Here is an 18229-nt window from a genome sequence, read left to right on the forward strand (position 1 = left end):
ATGCTTAGTTTCAAAACTCAACATCTATTTGAATTGCTTTAATAAACAACTTAAGGTCAGAAATGGCAACAAAACCACAAGATGACATTTTTACAAGACTCAAATGACAAGTGTAAAACTTGGAACAAGCGGTAAATAAAAGGATCACTGAACAAAAGTAAAACAAGTTCAATCTCACAGGGTTGCCCTGATAATTTTGTAACTAAAAAACAAGCTATTTCTAGTTTACATTTGCGTTCTCGTAATAGAAAAATGTGAACACCATGACAATGATTTCAAAATTACTACACAATGTACATCATACATTGGACAAACAGAAAGCAACTTCGAAAGCTCAAATGTTTGTAGTCTCTAACTAGATTAGGCCACTGTGGTGATAGAACGTCGCTAGATATAGCTAATAATTCTCAAACATAATGTATTACAAAACTATGGCCAATCACTTGGAGTGTGTGAATTCTGAACACACATGATGTTCCCCACTCATCCAAACAGGATTACTGGTCAACAGAATTGTTAATGACCACATTCATTTGAAAGGCAAATGAGATTTAGGAATTTAGTTCAAACCTTTACATTACCACGATGTAATTTATTGAACGTATCAAATCTGCCTACAATATGTGGACATGGAGGGCTCTTGCAATCAAAACCGCTGCATAGATTCTTTCTCCCAACAATGGTTGATTCACTTGTGGACAGGACTGATTAGAATGAGATGGCCCTTTAGTGCTTCTCCAAACTGTCAGTTCATTCCCTACCCATCTCATAGCTTATTCAATACCCTAGACAGGAATGAGCAAATTGGAAACAATCTCAGGAATAAATGAGAATACATTAAAAAAAAGTATTCTCTTCTAACCTTTCAGGTAAGACAGCCTAAACATGGATGGGTTTTAATGAGTCAGACAACCTTACATTACAGTGCCATCAAAGAAGTCCCGGTAAGGGAATAATAAAGGATTATGTTTTTATGGGCAAAGACTTAAACTAGTCTAAATGTGAGCACAGAACAGGTGAGGAATGATTTCTGGCCAGTAATTATTTGTACAACTGCAGTTTTAGGTAATATTCTGTAAAGTGAAATATTAGTCATTCACTGCATGGGAACAAATATTGTTGCATGTAGGGCAAACAAAACAATGAGTGGTATGTTGACACCTAAAGGAAACTTAACACACAAAAAAAAATCTTTCATCGTTGTAATACATATTTACACAATGTCAAGCTCTTGCATATACCTTTTAAAACATGAGTCACAAGCTGGTTTTGGATTTTTTTTTATATCCCTTCCCAAAACAGAACACACGATAAGTATTATTTACATACACACATATGATACGTCTTCTATAAAACACCTTTCCCAATTAAAAACAAACTGAAATTGGTAATTAAAACAGGCACTCACACTTGTTCACAAGGATGTAGTAATATGGAGTCTGGGGCCAGTTGAGCCAGGGAGATTAAGGCTTTCTTACAGAAAGTGACAAGGAAGATGGGGGCCATTGGTATGGAATAAAGGAGAGTCAAAAATGTACAGCACAATATCTGCCATCTCTTCTCCTCAAGGACACAAGATGGCTTTCCATACAAAGGCAGTTTTTATTATTTTCACTTTTTGAAAAGCATTTTGGCAAAGTCTGAATTAGACAAGGGCTTGGCTTGTGCTTCAATCCCAGCATCTCCAGATGCGCCCCCTGTGGGTTTAGGTGCAGTCCCATTCTCTGCTTTACTTTCTGATCCTCTCTGCCGATGTAGTGAACGAGGGAGTAGTGAGAGCTGGGTGCGCCCTTTTCCCCTCCTGAAAAACAAATCCAAAGGAAATCAGACCTCTCAAATTCAAGTTATTGTTTCACATCTCTTTAGTGGGTGGGAATAGCAGTTTCAAAAAGCAGCTTATGTCTTATGAGTTAGATAAACAAATGGGCTGATAGGAATGAGTACCATGTTAAGGGAAATATCATTGTCTATTAAATTGTTTTAGGTGCCAGTGTGTGTGAAGAATACATTATTCCTCGATCGTTGGGCAACTTACGATCCATAGACCATAGACCGGGGCATCATGGCTCCCACGGGTCTGCTGAAGCCAGGCTTGTCGGCAGTGTTTCTGCGAGGCGGGTTGCTAATGGCAACAGAGAGTGTGTGTTCCTGTAGTACTGTGCCATCCAACTTCAGCACGGCCTGGGAGGCCTGAGCCTCATCCCCAAACTCCACGTACGCCAGACCCTGCAGACACCACACAGTAGCACATTAAACCTGCAAAATCTAATGACCAATGTGTCAATGGAGCTTTTACATTTGTGATTCAAACGATCTGTTTGGATTAGTAATGTAACAAATAGAACAATGGTTTGGTTCTCACGGTGTGTCCCTTTCAGAAGGTTAAGCATTGCACCTCAATTCACATGACATTTTATTTTCATTTAATTTCGGAGGAGGCTGCTGTCGCTTGCCTTTCTTTGCCATTTTTCCAACTTCATGACGTAGTGGTGGAGAGTCAACTCCAAAATAATTGACTCCTTGCACATCGACTCCCAACTTCAGTAAAGCAGGGCCTATCATCCATGAACAGGTTAGAATATGGAGATGAGCGAGATGCAACACTTCGCTGTCATACATTATCTGTGCGTGTGCACAGGTTCACTTCATGCTGTTCACCAGGTGGTGGTAGCCAATACACCAAAACTGAAAAGTTGAGCCTTGCGCTTCAACACTGTGGAAATTTACCTACTATACTGTTCACTTCCTGCATCTACAAAAAAAAGTGATTTTTCTTAATGTTAAGGACCCCAATTTCATTTTAACCTTTTAACGTTTAAAATGTTCACACCCCTAGTTGGGGTTCCAGAGTGGCGCAGCGGTCTTAAGGCACTGCATATCAGTGCTAGAGGCGTCACTACAGACCCTGGTTCGATTTCAGGCTGTATCACAACTGGCCGTGATTGGGAGTCCCATAAGGTGGTGAACAATTCACAAAGCGTCATCCAGGTTAGGGTTTGGTCGGGGTAGGCCATCATTGTAAATAATAATTTGTTCTTAAACCGACTTGCCTAGTTAAGTAAAATAGTTTGGATGTTTATTCGCATTACAACAAATATAAGACTCAAGCAAATAACTATTCTTAACATCTGGATAGAGAAAGGAATAACCCTTAACTACCAGCGTTATGCCTCACCTTGGGTTTGCCTGAGCGGTTGGTGACCAAGCGGATGTCTTTAATGGTGCCATGAACCTTGCATAGCTCCTCTAGCTGCTCCTTGGTGCAGGAAAAGGGCAGGCCCGAGATAAAGATCTTGTGTTTCTCTAGGTTTGTGTTGTACTTAAACACCTAGAGGAAGAGAAATTAAGTTACTTACTAGCCACATGGTGAACCATCATTCCATTCATTCACCTCTAAATGCAAACTAACAGATGTGGGTCTCTTACCTTAAAATCAGGGTTCTTGTTTTTATCCACACAGGGTGATACGAACATGGGCCTGCCTTCCACCTCTTGCCGGTCCATCTTCAGGGCCTCGACCACAGACGCCTTGCCCTCAAACTGTACGTAGCAGTACCCTCTGAAGCCCTTGGCAGCATAGACGGGGCGCACTGACTGGACAGGACCACAGGGCTCAAACAACTTCTTCAGCCTCTTCTCTGGATCCTCCATGGTGAAGGCCAGGTTACTGATAAACACACTGCAGTCGTCCTTGCGTAGCTCGGGGTCGTCTTCCTGGGTCTTCCATAAGGTGGCTGGCGCCACCTGCTGGCCCCTCTTAGTACCAGGTGGTTCCTGTCTGCGGCCAGGGGGGGCTCTCCTCCCAAACAGCCCACTCTCTGTCCCCATGAACTCCTCAGCACCACCACATCCCCCCCTGAAGCCTTGGTCGCCCTCCCTTCGGTGCCTCTTTGGAGGTTGCTCTGTTGCACAGAGGTGACACAAAGATTGCGCAAACACACAGGATGACTTCTATACATGCCACTTTATTAGCATAAGTGGAGACCAAACAATAATAATCCTATGTTAAATAAAGGTATGATCTTCATGCTTCTCCTTACCCGATTCCTCTCCCCACTCATCCTCGTAATCCTTGTCCTCTGCCTTCCTCTTCTCTCCAGGCCTGCTGCCTTTCTGGCCCTTCTTCTGGTTCTTCTTGTCTGCCTTGGCCCTCCGCCGCTGTTCAGTCTTCTCCTCCACCTGGCGAGTCACATGGGCCTCTTTCTCTGTCACCTGAGAGGGACAGGGATGACGTTATGAACCTGACAGTTCCAGTCCTCAGGAACCTGATTGGTGTCACAGTTTTGCCCCAGCTAACACACCTGAATCCAATAATAAACTAATCATGATCTTCAGTTTAGAATGCATTTGGATTAATCAGCTGTGTTTGCTAGGGATGGAGAAAGTGTGACACCAATCAGGCTCCCGACAACTGGAGTTGCACAGGCCTGTATTACAGCCTGAATTTATAAATGTAGATGTTTTGTGTCACTGGTCTACACACAATGCCCCATTAAGTGGGGTTTAGCTTTTTGAAATATTTACAACAAAAAGAAAATGGAAAAGAGTCAAGTATGCAACCTCTTATGGCAAACCTAAAGCACATTTTTACTCCTGAACTGATTAATAAGTCACATAATAAGTTGTGTGCAATAAGTGTTTAACATGCTTTCTGAATGACTACCTCATCTCTGTACCCCACACATATCATTAATTATCTGTAAGGTCCCTCAGTAAAGCAGTGAATTTTAAACACAGATTCAACCGCAAAGACCAGGGAGGTTTTCCAATGCCCCGCAAAGAAGGGCACCTATTGGTAGATGGTTAAATATTTTAAAAAAGCATTGAATATCCCTTTTAGCATGGTGAAGTTATTAATTAGACTTTGGATGGTGTATCAATACACCCAGTCACAACGAAGATACAGGTGTCCTTCCTAACTCAGTTGCCAGAGAGGAAGGAAACTGCTCAGGGATTTCACCGTGGCAAATGGTTACTTTAAAACAGTTTAAGTTTAATGGCTGTGATAGGAGAAAAAAAATCAACAACATTGTAGTTACTCCACAATACTAACTTAATTGAGAGTGAAAAGGAGGCCTGTACACAAAAAAATATTCCAAAACATGCATCCTGTTTGCAACAAGGCACAACAAAATGTGGCAAAGCAATTAACGGTTTGTCCTGAATACAAAGTGTTATGTTTGAGGCAAATCCAATACAACACATTACTCTCCATATTTTCAAGCATAGTGGTGGCAGCATCATGTTATGGGTATGCTTGTAATCGTTAAGGACTGGGGAGTTTTCTAGCAATGCTCAACAACCAATTTGACAGCGCTTAAAGAATGGGCAAATGTTTCACAATCAAGGTGTGGAAAGCTCTTACAGACGTACCCACATCTGTAATCGCTGCCAAAGGTGCTTGTATAACGTATTGACCCAGGGGTGTGAATACTTATGTAAATGAGATATTTCTGTATTTCATTTTCAATAAATTTGCCCCAAAAAACAAAACATGATTTCACTTTGTCATTATGTGTGTAGATGGGCGAAAAAATAAATCAATTTAGAATTCAGGCTGTGCACCAACAAAATGTGGAAGAAGTCCAGGGGTATGAATACTTTCTGAAGGCACTACGTCCACAGGCATGACTAGCAGCCGTGTTGTTTTGAGTGTTGCTGTGTCATCCTACCTTGGCCCTCTGCTCATTGACTCTGTTCAGCCGTGTCTCAGTCTTCTGCACCGCTGCATCCCAGTCCTCCAGAGAACCTGGAGGTTACACAGAACAAACTGCAATGAAACATTCACCTTACTCTCAGACTAAGGTTTACCAATACAGTGTTGTTTTCAACAAATCAGCCAATCCAGCCCATCAACTGACACTCCAGATACCTGTCCACTTATTGAGGGGATTTGGTTAAGCTCATGGTTGGTGAGAGTTTGCACTGGTGAAAAGTGATTGCATTCATTTTGGAACCAGGCTGCCTCCCGGGCCTGACCTAGGTGCCCCGCTATGGCCGACGGCGAAGTCGGCGCAGAACAAAAGTGACACAAGTTAAGTATGTGGAGTAATGAGTAGGATTCTGTGTTTTCACATTCTAAAGTGATTGTTTTGATAAAAACGCTTTCTGCCTTCCCAATGAAAACTAGTTTGAAAATTCTTAAATATATTTGAATGGAAAATAGATGTTTGTTTCTGAATAATGCATCATGCTGCCTTATTTTACAATATGACCAAGAGGCACAAAGTACGGCAAATTCGCACTTCCCTCGCCGGCTTTGTGGTCACGTGACGGGCCATAGCCCAGTGCAACCCAGACCAGCTTAATCGAATCGCCTCATTCATGACATTTCCATCACGTTGACTTACCCTCAACCCTCTCAAAGGTGAGCAGGACCTCGCACACATGCTCTGGGTAGTCGGAGGTACACTGGACGGCCCTGTGGAGGGCTTTCCTGCAGTGGAGAGCATCTCCGTACGACCTGCAGAGTCAGAAAACATCACACACAAAATCAGCATCAGATTTGCCACTAATAAATCAATATCTCTAACCTTGAAAACAACAGTTTATAGGTGACGACTAAAGAGTGACCTCACTGACCTCTCCAGGTTATAGTACTCCAACCACATGTTGGCGAATTTGGCGTTCCCTTTTGTCATGATGCTGTCCCACAGTTCTCTGGCCTTCTGCATGTTCTTACAATGCAAGGCCTGGTCAAAGAGAGGAAAGAGGTGGTTTAAAAATCACATTTTAATTTGTATAGATGCTGTTTTTGCACTGATAGAAGCAAGTGAACACAAGACAAGTGTGTCATAATCTTCACCCGTACCTCTATCTTTGCCCAGACCTGCATGATAGTACAAGAGGGGTCTCCACTTTCACTAAACCCTTAAAAGGAGCAAGACATGGTGGTGAGTCTCCAACACAAACGCACAAAGACAGATGAACAGTACACAGGCTGCAGGTCCACTTACTCTCTTCCACATCCTGTTTCATATAGTCCAGGGACCGGGTGAAGGCTGCCCGCAGCTCCTCCAGCTCTCTGCTCGACTCTGGAAACACATAATGCCATTATCAATAGAGGACTTCTTTCATGTATACACTTGACTCCGCTAATAAGATTGTATTACTTATGTTACTTTGCATTACCCAATGTTAAGGTGCTTTCACCTTTGCTGAAATCGACGCGCCGCCTCAGGTAATCAAGGTACGCTTCCCAGATATTCACGTAATCTGTGGCTTGTATGAAACCAGCATTCAGGGCCCTTTCAAAAACATCTGTGGAGGGAAAGAGATGATCTTCATAATTCCACAGTCTCATGGGCAAAACAACTCCTGTAACCAAGTTCACCTATTTTCATTGAAATATACATTAATGTCTTCTTTGTTTACAATCTTTGTTTACATCCACTCCACGTATGACAGATATTAGTGTTCCCACCATAACCCTCCTGTGGTCCAGTGGTTACCTGAGATGGTGTGGTGGTCAGCCCCATGCCTCTCCAGGGCCAGCAGGTAGTTCTTCCACAGGCCCATGGTCCAGGGGCAGTTCCTGACCGCACGGTTGTGAGAGGACAGGACCAGGTCTTTGATCTTCAGTTGGCGGTCCTGAGGCAACAGCAATTCGATACAGCAGAGTATCCGCATTAGAGGTCGACCGATTAATTAGGGCCGATTTCAAGTTTTCATAACAATCGGAAATCGGTATTTTTGGGCGCCGACTTGCCGATTTTTAAAAATACCTTTATTTAACTAGGCAAGTCAGTTAAGAACACATTCTTATTTTCAATGACGGCCTAGGAACGGTGGGTTAACTGCCTTGTTCAGGGGCAGAATGACAGATTTTCACCTTGTCAGCTCGGGGGATACAATCTTGCAAACTTACAGTTAACAAGTCCAACGCAACAACGACCTGCCTCTCTCTCGTTGCACTCCACAAGGAGACTGCCTGTTACGCGAATGCAGTAAGCCAAGGTAAGTTGCTAGCTAGCATTAAACGTATCTTATAAAAAACAATCAATCATAATCACTAGTTAACTACACATGTTTGATGATATTTCTAGATATTATCTAGCGTGTCCTGCGTTGCTTATAATCTGACTGAGCATACAAGCATACAAGTATCTAAGTATCTGACTGAGCGGTGGTAGGCAGAAGCAGGCGCGTAAACATTCATTCAAACAGCACTTTCGTGCGTTTTGCCAGCAGCTCTTCGTTGTGCGTCAAGCATTGCGCTGTTTATGACTTCAGGCCTATCAACTCCCGAGATGAGGCTGGTGTAACTGAAGTGAAATGGCTAGCTAGTTAGCGCGCGCTAATAGCGTTTCAAACGTCACTCGCTCTGCGCTTTCTAGTAGTTGTTCCCCTTGTTCTGCTTGGGTAACGCTGCTTCGATGGTGGCTGTTGTCGTTGTGTTGCTGGTTCGAGCCCAGGGAGGAGCGAGGAGAGGGACGGAAGCTACTGTTACACGGGCAATACTAAAGTTCCTATAAGAACATCCAATAGTCAAAGGTCAATGAAATACAAATGGTATAGAGAGAAATAGTCCTAGAATTCCTATAATAACTACAACCTAAAACTTCTTAACTGGGAATATTGAAGAATCATGTTAAAAGGAACCACCAGCTTTCATATGTTCTCATGTTCTGAGCAAGGAACTTAAACGTTAGCTTTCTTACATGGCACATATTGCACTTTTACTTTTTCTCCAACACTTTCTTTTGCATTATTTAAACCAAATTGAACAGGTTTCATTTGAGGCTAAATTTATTTTATTGATGTATTATATTAAGTTAAAATAAGTGTTCATTCAGTATTGTTGTAATTGTCATTATTACAAATACATAAAAATATATATCTTTTTTATAATAATAATACAATTTAAAAAACATCGTCCAATTAATCGATATCAGCTTTTTTGGTCCAATAATCGGTATTGGCGTTGAAAAATCATAATCGGTCGACCTCTAATCCGCATATTATTTTTGATGATATTATATTGATTCTGTCTCCAAGTATCGAGAGAGATATATTAGTACTAGTCAAAAGTTGACACCTACTCATTCAAGGGTTTTTCTTTATTTACTATTTTCTACATTGTAGAATAGTATCCAAAAAAGGTATTACACAAATCAAAATATATTTTAGGTTCTTCAAAGTAGCCATCTTTTGCTTTGACAGCTATGCACTCTTGGCATTCTCCCAACCAGCTTCACCTGGAATGCTTTTCCAACAGTCTTGAAGGAGTCCCCACATATGCTGAGCACTTGTTGGCTGCTTTTCCTTTACTCTGTGGTCCAACTCATCCCAAACCATCTCAATTGGGTTGAGGTCGGGTGATTGTGGAGGCCAGGTCATCTGATGCAGCACTCCATCACTATCCTTCTTGGTCAAATAGCCCTAACACTGCCTGGAGGTGTGTTGGGTCATTGTCCTGTTGAAAAACAAATATAGTCCCACCAAACCCAAACCAGATGGTGTATCACTGCAGAATGCTGTGGTAGCCATGCTGGTTAAGAGTGCCTTGAATTCTAAATAAATCCCTGACAGTGTCACCAACAAAGCACCCCCACACCATCACATCTACTCTACATGCTTATGCGGCTCACGGCGCATAAACATGTAGGCGGTTGGAACGAAATATCTAAAATTACAGATTTCCACCGGTCTAATGTCCATTGCTTGTGTTTCTTGGCACAAGCAAGTCTCTTCTTTTTATTGGTGTTCTTTAGTAGTGCTTTCTTTGCAGCAATTTGACCATGAAGGCCTGATTCACAGTCTCCTCTGAACAGTTGATGTTACTTGAACTCTGTGAAGCCTTTATTTGGGCTTTAATCTGCAGTGCAGTTAACTCTAATGAACTTATCCTCTGCAGTAGAGGTAACTCTGGGTCTTCCTTTCCGGTGGTAGTCCTCATGAGAGCCAGTTTCATCATAGCGCTTGATGGTTTTTGCGACTGCACTTGAAGAAACTTTCAAAGTTCTTGAAATGTTCACGATTGACTGACCTTCATGTCTTAAAGTAATGATGGACTGTTGTTTCTCTTTGCTTATTTGAGCTGTTCTTGCCATAATATGGACTTGGTCTTTTACCAAACAGGGCTATCTTCTGTATGCCACCCTTACCGTGTCACAACACAACTGATTTGCTCAAATGCATTAAGGAAAGAAATTCCACAAGTTAACTTTTAAGAAGGCACACCTGTTAATTGAAATGCATTCCAGGTGACTACCTTATAAAGCTGGTTGAGAGAATGCCAAGAGTGTGCAAAGCTGACATGATTCCATATGTGTTATTTCATCGGTTTGATGTCTTCACTATCATTCTACAATGCAGAAAATAGTAAAAAAGAAAGAAAAACCATGGAATGAGGTGGTGTCCAAACTTTTGACTGGTACTGTATATATAACCCAATAATTACACTCACTACTTACCAACTATATAACCCAATAGTCAGATTCATTACTTACCAAAAACAGCGGCAAATTCCAATAAAACTAATGTTACATCACGTTTTGAAGTTCACTTTCTTTGCTTTGTCTAACACTATCATGACTGTAGCAAAGAAATTGTGAGTGCAGTATTTATTTAGTTTTATATTCATAGCACAAACAATTGTTAGCAAGTTTCACACACTGGCATTAGCCACAAGGGAAAGGCCTGCCCCAGCAAGTGCAGGGGGGGGGGGGGGGTTGCCTAGCAACACATGTCTGGGGGAGCCAATGTCTGTACTGCACAACAAATTCCAATGATTTGTGAAGATTTGTGTAGCAAGGCAGCTAAAATGGCCTTGAAAAAAATATGATTTCAACTAATAGGGAGAAGTATCTAACAAAAATAACTACATTGTGGCATTCACTGATCCTAAACCATTTACCTATAATAGAAATGTTGATAGATTTGTGGACAAAATTCTTAACTGCTTCTCAAACGAGAGGCTGCAGTAGCCAAGACGAATGCCAGTTGAATTTTTGTAGAGCTGTCTTTCTGTATACTATCAACAGTAGCCTACTGCTAATTTTCAACTATGTTCACTATTGAAAGTAAACTTTTGTAAATCACTTTCCCTCAAAATAAATAAGCTCAGCGAGTGGATTGATTAGTTTTAGTTTTTTTGATAGTCTGGACAGTCCGCATGTGAATTATATTTTACAATTTAGTCTGACGCTCTTATCCAGAGTGACTTACAGTTAGTGCTCTGATCTTAAGATAGCTAGGTGGGACAACCACATCTCAAGTAAGTAAAATGTTCATAAATAAAGTAGTCATCAGCAAAGTCAGTGCTAGTAGGGGGACAAAAGTAAAGTGCGAGTCTTAGTTTACAAAGGACAAGTTATTTTTTTTTTTGGGGGGGGGGGAATTATTGAATGATTGATTTATCGACTCACCCATGTACTGCTCAATAAAATGCGACTTGCATCAAGTATGTGGTGCTAGAATGAACGGTCAATTATATTGCTCAAATAAAGCATGAGTTTTCCACGTGTAATCTCAATGTGGTGCACCAGCAGTTTTCTATTGGACTTTTACAGGGCATGTCGAACTGGAACACCAAATGCACTGAGAAGTTACTGGCCCCGTTGGCAAATGACTAGACTTGATCCTCTCAGTCAGTATATGAAGTGAGACACATTTGATAGAAGAATCGAAAGTAACAAATTCTAGTACCAAAATGTTTTTTTTAGTATCGAAAAAGTACCTAGGTTTCAGTACACCGTGCAACACTATTGACAAGGAACTCAAAGACAGCAAATCTTCTATAATTTCTACCTGGGTGATATTAAGGACATGTTTTTGTTAGATAGGTGCAACCATGGGATAGCAGAAATGTTTCACTACGGCAGCTACTGATATTCCACACCTCTGAAAAGACCTACACCTGCAACACAACACTGCACCAGGAATAATATACTGCCAAACGCCATTAGGCAGTGTCATGATTTGATTAATGTGTGGAAGCATATAATTCAGTTAAATCACACTTCCAATGTAATCAATTCCCTGAGTATATGCAGGAGACGACTAGATTTAATCACAGCACTTCCACAGCATATTGCATACCTTGATGGCTTTCTTTATTTCCTTAAATTCTATAGTTGTGAGACACAGAATGTGAGACACAGAAAGTGCCAAAACTGGGCTTCTTAAAGACAGCCTAATGGATTACAGGTTAGGAACCATATGATTAAAAGTCGTTTTTTTCCCTTGAAACTAGTGAAACGCCAAGGCGCTGATGAATTACTCTGTCTGTGTTTGCTATCGCAGCATCTAATTACCACCCCATTAAAGATATTCAAAAGCCCATGAATACATTTCAGGAGCTGCTGGAGAGAGGGAGACGGCTGGCTGTGAGTAATTAAAATGGGGGGGGGGGCACTCACCAGGTATTTGGTGTACTTTGCCCACATGTCTGGTACCAGGCAGTTTTCTGACAATGCCCGCTCAAAGATGATCTGGATCCGTGCTGGGTCACCCTCCTTTTGCTCATAGTCAATGTAGGTCTGATATTCTGCCAGCTTGGGTGGCTCGGCTATCATCTGCAACACAAATGTTGGCATGTTAAGGGCATTGAGCAGACAACCATGTCTAGAATAAAGACTCAGAGTCCACAGAGATTTCACACGCATAAAAAAGCAAGACCTTTGCTTAAGCACATAATACTTAAAATGATACATAACTTTACTACTAATCTACTGCTACTTTCTAGGCAGAGTAATCAAATTGAATGCTTAAAATCCATTAAATCCTTCTAAAACAAACAGTATGGTACAAATGTCCAGACTAGAATACAATCTAGGTAAGTACCAGAGTCTCCTCATAAGGCTTGCTCTTCTCCATTTCTTGCAGGGCCCCCTTGTACTTCTGGGAGACTGTATCAGACACCCCCTGGTCAGACCACTCCTCATACTCTGCATATGTTCCGTCCATGTCTGCAAAAGAGCACAGTTATCATTACGAAAAACCTTTCACACTCAACCCTGAATATGCATACAACAGCCAGCCACATTCTAAGTGTGGCTAAGAATGAAGGTGATTATAGAAAAAGCATCCTGTGCGTTTATTACAATGACTTGAATGGAGACACACCAATAGTTCCAAATCTCATTTATTGGGATATTGGATTTTGAAATGTTTGAGTTCTTCCTCATTTGACTAATAACACACAGCCATGTAAATGCTTCACCGGTTTTATTTTTCTTTGTGCCATCATCTTGTGGGGCTACAAAACACTGACTGATGACAGGCCATAGAGAAGGAGGGATTATACACTGAGCGTTGGTACAGGCCATAGAAGAGGGAGATGGGTTTAGCCGTTCCAGAAATGCCTCCGGTGGCCGTTCAGCCGTATCAGAAAAAAGGCAGCAGACAATGCCAGAACATTTATCTCTTGGCCAGTTCTGCACTTAGATGAAAGGTTGGTCAGGGACCACATTACTGGGCCTGGTGAGGATGAGTGCTTTCTCTGTAAACTTCTGTTTAGTCTTTCAAAAGCCACATAGTAAGAGAAAGCAACACCCCACAACTCTCCTGACATTGCACTGGCTCTCCACATCTGTCCTGAAAAGGTCTTTGCAACGGGTACCTCCCAAGTCTGCCATGATGGACTCTTAAGGACATGCTATTCCATCCAACCGAATCTCCTCCCCTCTGTACAGCACCACCCCCAGAGACGAGCAGGAAGAGCCTTACCCATTAAGGGGATGGACAGCTGGCGGCGGAACAGAGTGTGGATGCGCTCGAGCTGAGCGTTCAGAAGCTCCTGCTGCTCGCGGGTGGGAACGCTGCCAGGGGGCGGCTGAGGAGAAAGCAGGGAGAGAAAGCGGATTCAAAATCCAGCAAAGAGACTGGTTTGTGTAATATCTGATTGAGTTCAAATCATGCGTTTTTATTTCTGCCTAATACTCAGATATAAGGAAAATGTACCATCATTCATTTAGCAAATGTTCTTATACAAAACACCAGTGATTGGGAAATCGATAGTTACATATCGGCATATAATTCTAGGCGATAAATCATCATATCGTATTGACAATATCGCAATAATTATTGCGCTAATTTGCTGTACGTGCACCAAAACACAAGTATTTCTCCTTCATAGCGTGTTCTCCATCTTCTTTTCAAATAGGGAGACAATTTGTTTTTCGGCACTTTTATTTCCACGACTGATCAAAACTCGCTTTCTCATGGCTCTCTTGTCCTTCTGCAGCAGACATATGGTCAGCAATATGTTTGGAACATCAAATCACAGTATCGAATCGCAATACATATAGAATCGTGAGAACCGCAATACATATCGGCACATAAGTATTGTGATAATAATGTATAGCAATTCCGAGCCCTACAAAACACCCTAAGAAATAAAGACATGGGGAGGTATAGAGAAATGAGTAGCATGTTGCAGCTATTTGAGATCATTATTCTTCAGTGGAGCTCACCTGAACAGTTGCCAGTATGGCGTTCTCAAACTCCCTGTAGGCCTCCCACACTGTCGCCCCCTTGGTCATGTGCAGCCCCACAGCTGTCAGGGCTCTCTCGAAGATGGACCTCACCTTCTCCATCCCACCAGGCAGTCCCATGCCCCCGATAGAGTATTGGGCATATTCCAGCCAGATTTCAGGGCCTGAAGGCCACACAAGAATTGCAATGTTTAGTTTACAATAACATCACATCATATAGAATCGTAACACAAGCCAATGAGTGGGGGCAGAACTCACAGATATAATCTTTCATAGCCGTCTCAAAGAGCTCATAGACTTTCTCCCGGTTCGGCTCCTCTTCTGTTAGGTGGATCTCATCCTTGAGCCAGTCCAGCCAAATCTCTGCAGGAGGACAAGTCAGCTTTGCATACAGTTCACAACAACATTCAGTATGTTCAAAACAATGAAACCATCACAACTTTCCACAGGAATGTGTTGAAACAGTAAACCTTGTTCCAAATGATTCAAATCATCATCCATAAAAGGCCAATCAAATCACAACAAAAGGAGCAGCAGAACTACTTTCAACAAGTCTTAAATGCTGACTAGACCTGGCGCGCGCGTACGCCATCGCACGCATGTTGAAATATCAAAAACAACTCTGAACCAACTATATTAATTTGGGGACAGGTTGAAAAAAAAAACCCATTTATGGCAATTTAGCTAGCTTGCTGTTGCTAGCTGATTTGTTATGGGATATAAACATTGAGCTGTTATTTTACCTGAAATACACAAGTTCCTCTACTCCGACAATTAATCCACAAACAAAAGTGGAAATCGAGTTAGAGATTACTAGAAACTTCTTTATATGGCGGTTGGCAACCAACTTTAAGGTGCATTACCACCACCAACTGGACTGGAGTGTGGACCTCAGCTCATCTTTCAATCAACAGTATATGCTTCTAAAAACCTATGAGGAAATGGAATGGGCGGGCCTTGCAGTGTGTCAAGCAGTCACAGATAGAACCAAGTTACACTTCAGCGCCTGGCTACGCAGACGCTTGTGTGCAGTGTGGGTGCAATGATTGAATAATGTGTGTACATTTATTTTGCAATACTCGCTCATGTGATGTGGTCAGCACGTTAGATGTAATCCAGTCTACTGCACGAAGCACTTCAGCTCAATCATAGAAGTAGTAATGCACAAAGCTGTCTGCAACACCACATCTCCAGAGGCCATCAGACACCAACCAACCTTCAGTGAGTGGGAAGAGCTCACTCATCTTCTGCCTTGCCTTACGCAGCCGAGGCAGCTCCCCCTCCTGCCTCAGGAGTTTTATGAGGTCCACATGACAGTTGTAATCAAAAGCATTGATGGACAGCTGAAAGTTAGAGTATAGAGTCAGACCAACAACCACTGGGGTGCATTTACAAAGTGTCTTTGGTAAGCAAACAAACACACAACGTAACTAACTAAACAGGACTCCATCACTTAATTGTGTAGTAAGTTTGTGCAATCAACCAAGTACTGTTCAATTTGGTTGCTGACTGTCTAGTTAGCTACCTTACTAGCTGCAGCTCGCAAAAAAGGGCGCGTGTTTACAGCTGCTGCAAGCACGTTGTCGTTGGGGAAATCAACTTCGCAGAAGCATGGATTTGTTGCCTATCTAGCTAACGCCAATGTAACTTGCTAACTGCCTAGAAATCAGTATTTGATATGTATTAAATTCGTATTATATTATTGTGGCTAGGTAACATGCTAGCAAGTTATGAGTCAACATTAGCTAGTATAGTAACGTTACGTAGTCAACGTTACTCCAACGAAGCTAGCTGGCTAATAGTAACATGCTAGCTAGCTTTCGTTCTTTTCAATGTAAGCGGTGCAAGTCTGCAAACAAGCCAACTTGCTATTTGATGTGGATTGCTTTCAAATCTCAATGTAACCGACAACGTTGTTGACAAACGTTAGATAAATGGCTAGCTAGGTTTCCATTAATTTCTCAAACAAAGCTAGAGTAAGTTAGCTTAGGTAGCTAAATTTGCTAACGTACCTGCTCCTCCAAACGCTGAATTTCGGCTTCATTCTCTTTTTCGTCTTCTGATGAATTGTCTATTTCATCGTCGGAATTTTCAATTCCCAAACCCTCCTCTTCATCTGAATCCATTTCATTTTCCATCACTGCCTCTTCCTCCATCTCTTGCAACTGAGTCTCATCTGCGTCCCCCGTTGCTGCCATGTTGGAACTTTGTCTGCCTGGTAACAGTCAGTGAGAGCTTTCCAAGGTGAGAAGGGTGCAACTGCAGCCCGTAATTCGGGGCGTTCCTGCATGTGGGCATTCCTGCACCTGCAGGAACCCCTCTTTATAAACTCAGCAAAAAAAAGAAACGTACCTTTTTCAGGACACTGTCCTTCAAAGATAATTCATAAAAATCCAAATAACTTCACAGATCTTCATTGTAAAGTGTTTAAACACTGTTTCCCATGCTTGTTCAATTAATGAACAATTCATGAACATGCACCTGTAGAATGATCGTTAAGACACAAACAGCTTACAGACAGTAGGCAATTAAGGTCACAGTTATGAAAACTTAGGACACTAAAGAGGCCTTTCTACTGACTCTGAGGAACACCAAAAGAAAGATGCCCAGGGTCCCTGCTCATCTGCGTGAACGTGCCTTAGGCATGCTGCAAGGAGGCATGCAGATGTGGCCAGGGCAATAAATTGCAATGTCCGTACTGTGAGACGCCTAAGACAGAGCTACAGGGAGACAGGACAGACAGCTGATCGTCCTCGCAGTGGCAGACCACGTGTAACAACACCTGCACAGGATCGGTACATCTGAACATCATACCTGCGGGACAGGTACAGGATGGCAACAACAACTGCCCGAGTTACACCAGGAACGCACAATCCCTCCATCAGTGCTCAGACTGTCCACGATAGACTGCGAGAGGCTGGACTGAGGGCTTGTAGGCCTATTGTAAGGCAGGTCCTCACCAGACATCACCGGCAACAACGTCGCCTATGGGCACAAACCCACCGTTGCTGGACAAGACAGAACTGGCAAAAGTGCTCTTCACTGAGGAGTCGCGGTTTTGTCTCACCATCGGTGATGGTCGGTTTCACGTTTATCGTCGAAGGAATGAGCGTTACACCGAGGCCTGCACTCTGGAGCGGGATCGATTTGGAGGTGTAGGGTCCATTATGGTCTGGGGCGGTGTGTCACAGCATCATTGGACTGAGTTTGTTGTCACTGCAGGCAATCTCAACGCTGTGCGTTACAGGGAAGACATCCTCCTCCTTCATGTGGTACCCGTTCTGCAGGCTCATCCTGACATGACCCTCCAGCATGACAATGCCACCAGCCATACTGCTCATTCTGTGCATTATTTCCTGCAAGACAGGAATGTCAGTGTTCCATTGAGCACGTCTGGGACCTGTTGGATCGGAGGGTGAGGGCTAGGGCCATTCCCCACCAGAAATGTCCTGGAACTTGCAGGTGCCTTGGTGGAAGAGTGGGGTAACATCTCACAGCAAGAACTGGAAAATCTGGTGCAGTCCAAGAGGAGGAGATGCACTGCAGTACTTAATGCAGCTGGTGGCCACACCAGATACTGACTGTTACTTTTGATTTTGGCCCCCCTTTGTTCAGGGACACATTATTCCATTTCTGTTTGTCACATGTCTGTGGAACTTCTTCAGTTTACGTCTCAATTGTTGAATCTTATGTTCATACACATATTTACACATGTTAAGGTTGCTGAAAATAAACGCAGTTGACAGTGAGAACGTTTCTTTTTTTGCTGAGTTAACTTAAAAATTGACCAA

The 18229-nt window shown here is 42.5% G+C and overlaps 1 protein-coding gene across 3 annotated transcripts; it reads right to left on the reverse strand.

The window, feature by feature from the left end:
• Positions 1 to 23: 23 nt before the first annotated feature.
• Positions 24 to 16734, reverse strand: LOC110525736 (squamous cell carcinoma antigen recognized by T-cells 3). 3 transcript variants are annotated; one of them, XM_021606136.2, is made up of 19 exons: positions 16451 to 16734; positions 15655 to 15781; positions 14697 to 14801; positions 14418 to 14602; positions 13672 to 13777; positions 12787 to 12911; positions 12363 to 12518; positions 7452 to 7590; positions 7153 to 7260; positions 6957 to 7034; positions 6812 to 6870; positions 6583 to 6692; positions 6351 to 6463; positions 5673 to 5749; positions 4041 to 4212; positions 3427 to 3902; positions 3176 to 3328; positions 2036 to 2226; positions 24 to 1801 (listed from the first exon to the last, which is right to left on the reverse strand). In XM_021606136.2, exons 1-19 carry the CDS (start codon positions 16634 to 16636, stop codon positions 1612 to 1614), a joined length of 2856 nt encoding a protein of 951 aa, XP_021461811.2. In that variant the 5' UTR covers positions 16637 to 16734; the 3' UTR covers positions 24 to 1611. The 3 variants fall into 3 exon arrangements, with proteins under 3 accessions (XP_021461811.2, XP_021461810.2, XP_021461812.2); XM_021606135.2 differs by having other exon boundaries at positions 7132 to 7260; XM_021606137.2 differs by lacking the exon at positions 15655 to 15781 and having other exon boundaries at positions 7132 to 7260; positions 16451 to 16589.
• Between the last annotated feature and the right edge of the window lie 1495 nt (positions 16735 to 18229).

This window comes from Oncorhynchus mykiss, chromosome 6 (genome assembly GCF_013265735.2).
Source record: "Oncorhynchus mykiss isolate Arlee chromosome 6, USDA_OmykA_1.1, whole genome shotgun sequence".
NCBI classification, from domain to species: Eukaryota; Metazoa; Chordata; class Actinopteri; order Salmoniformes; family Salmonidae; genus Oncorhynchus; species Oncorhynchus mykiss.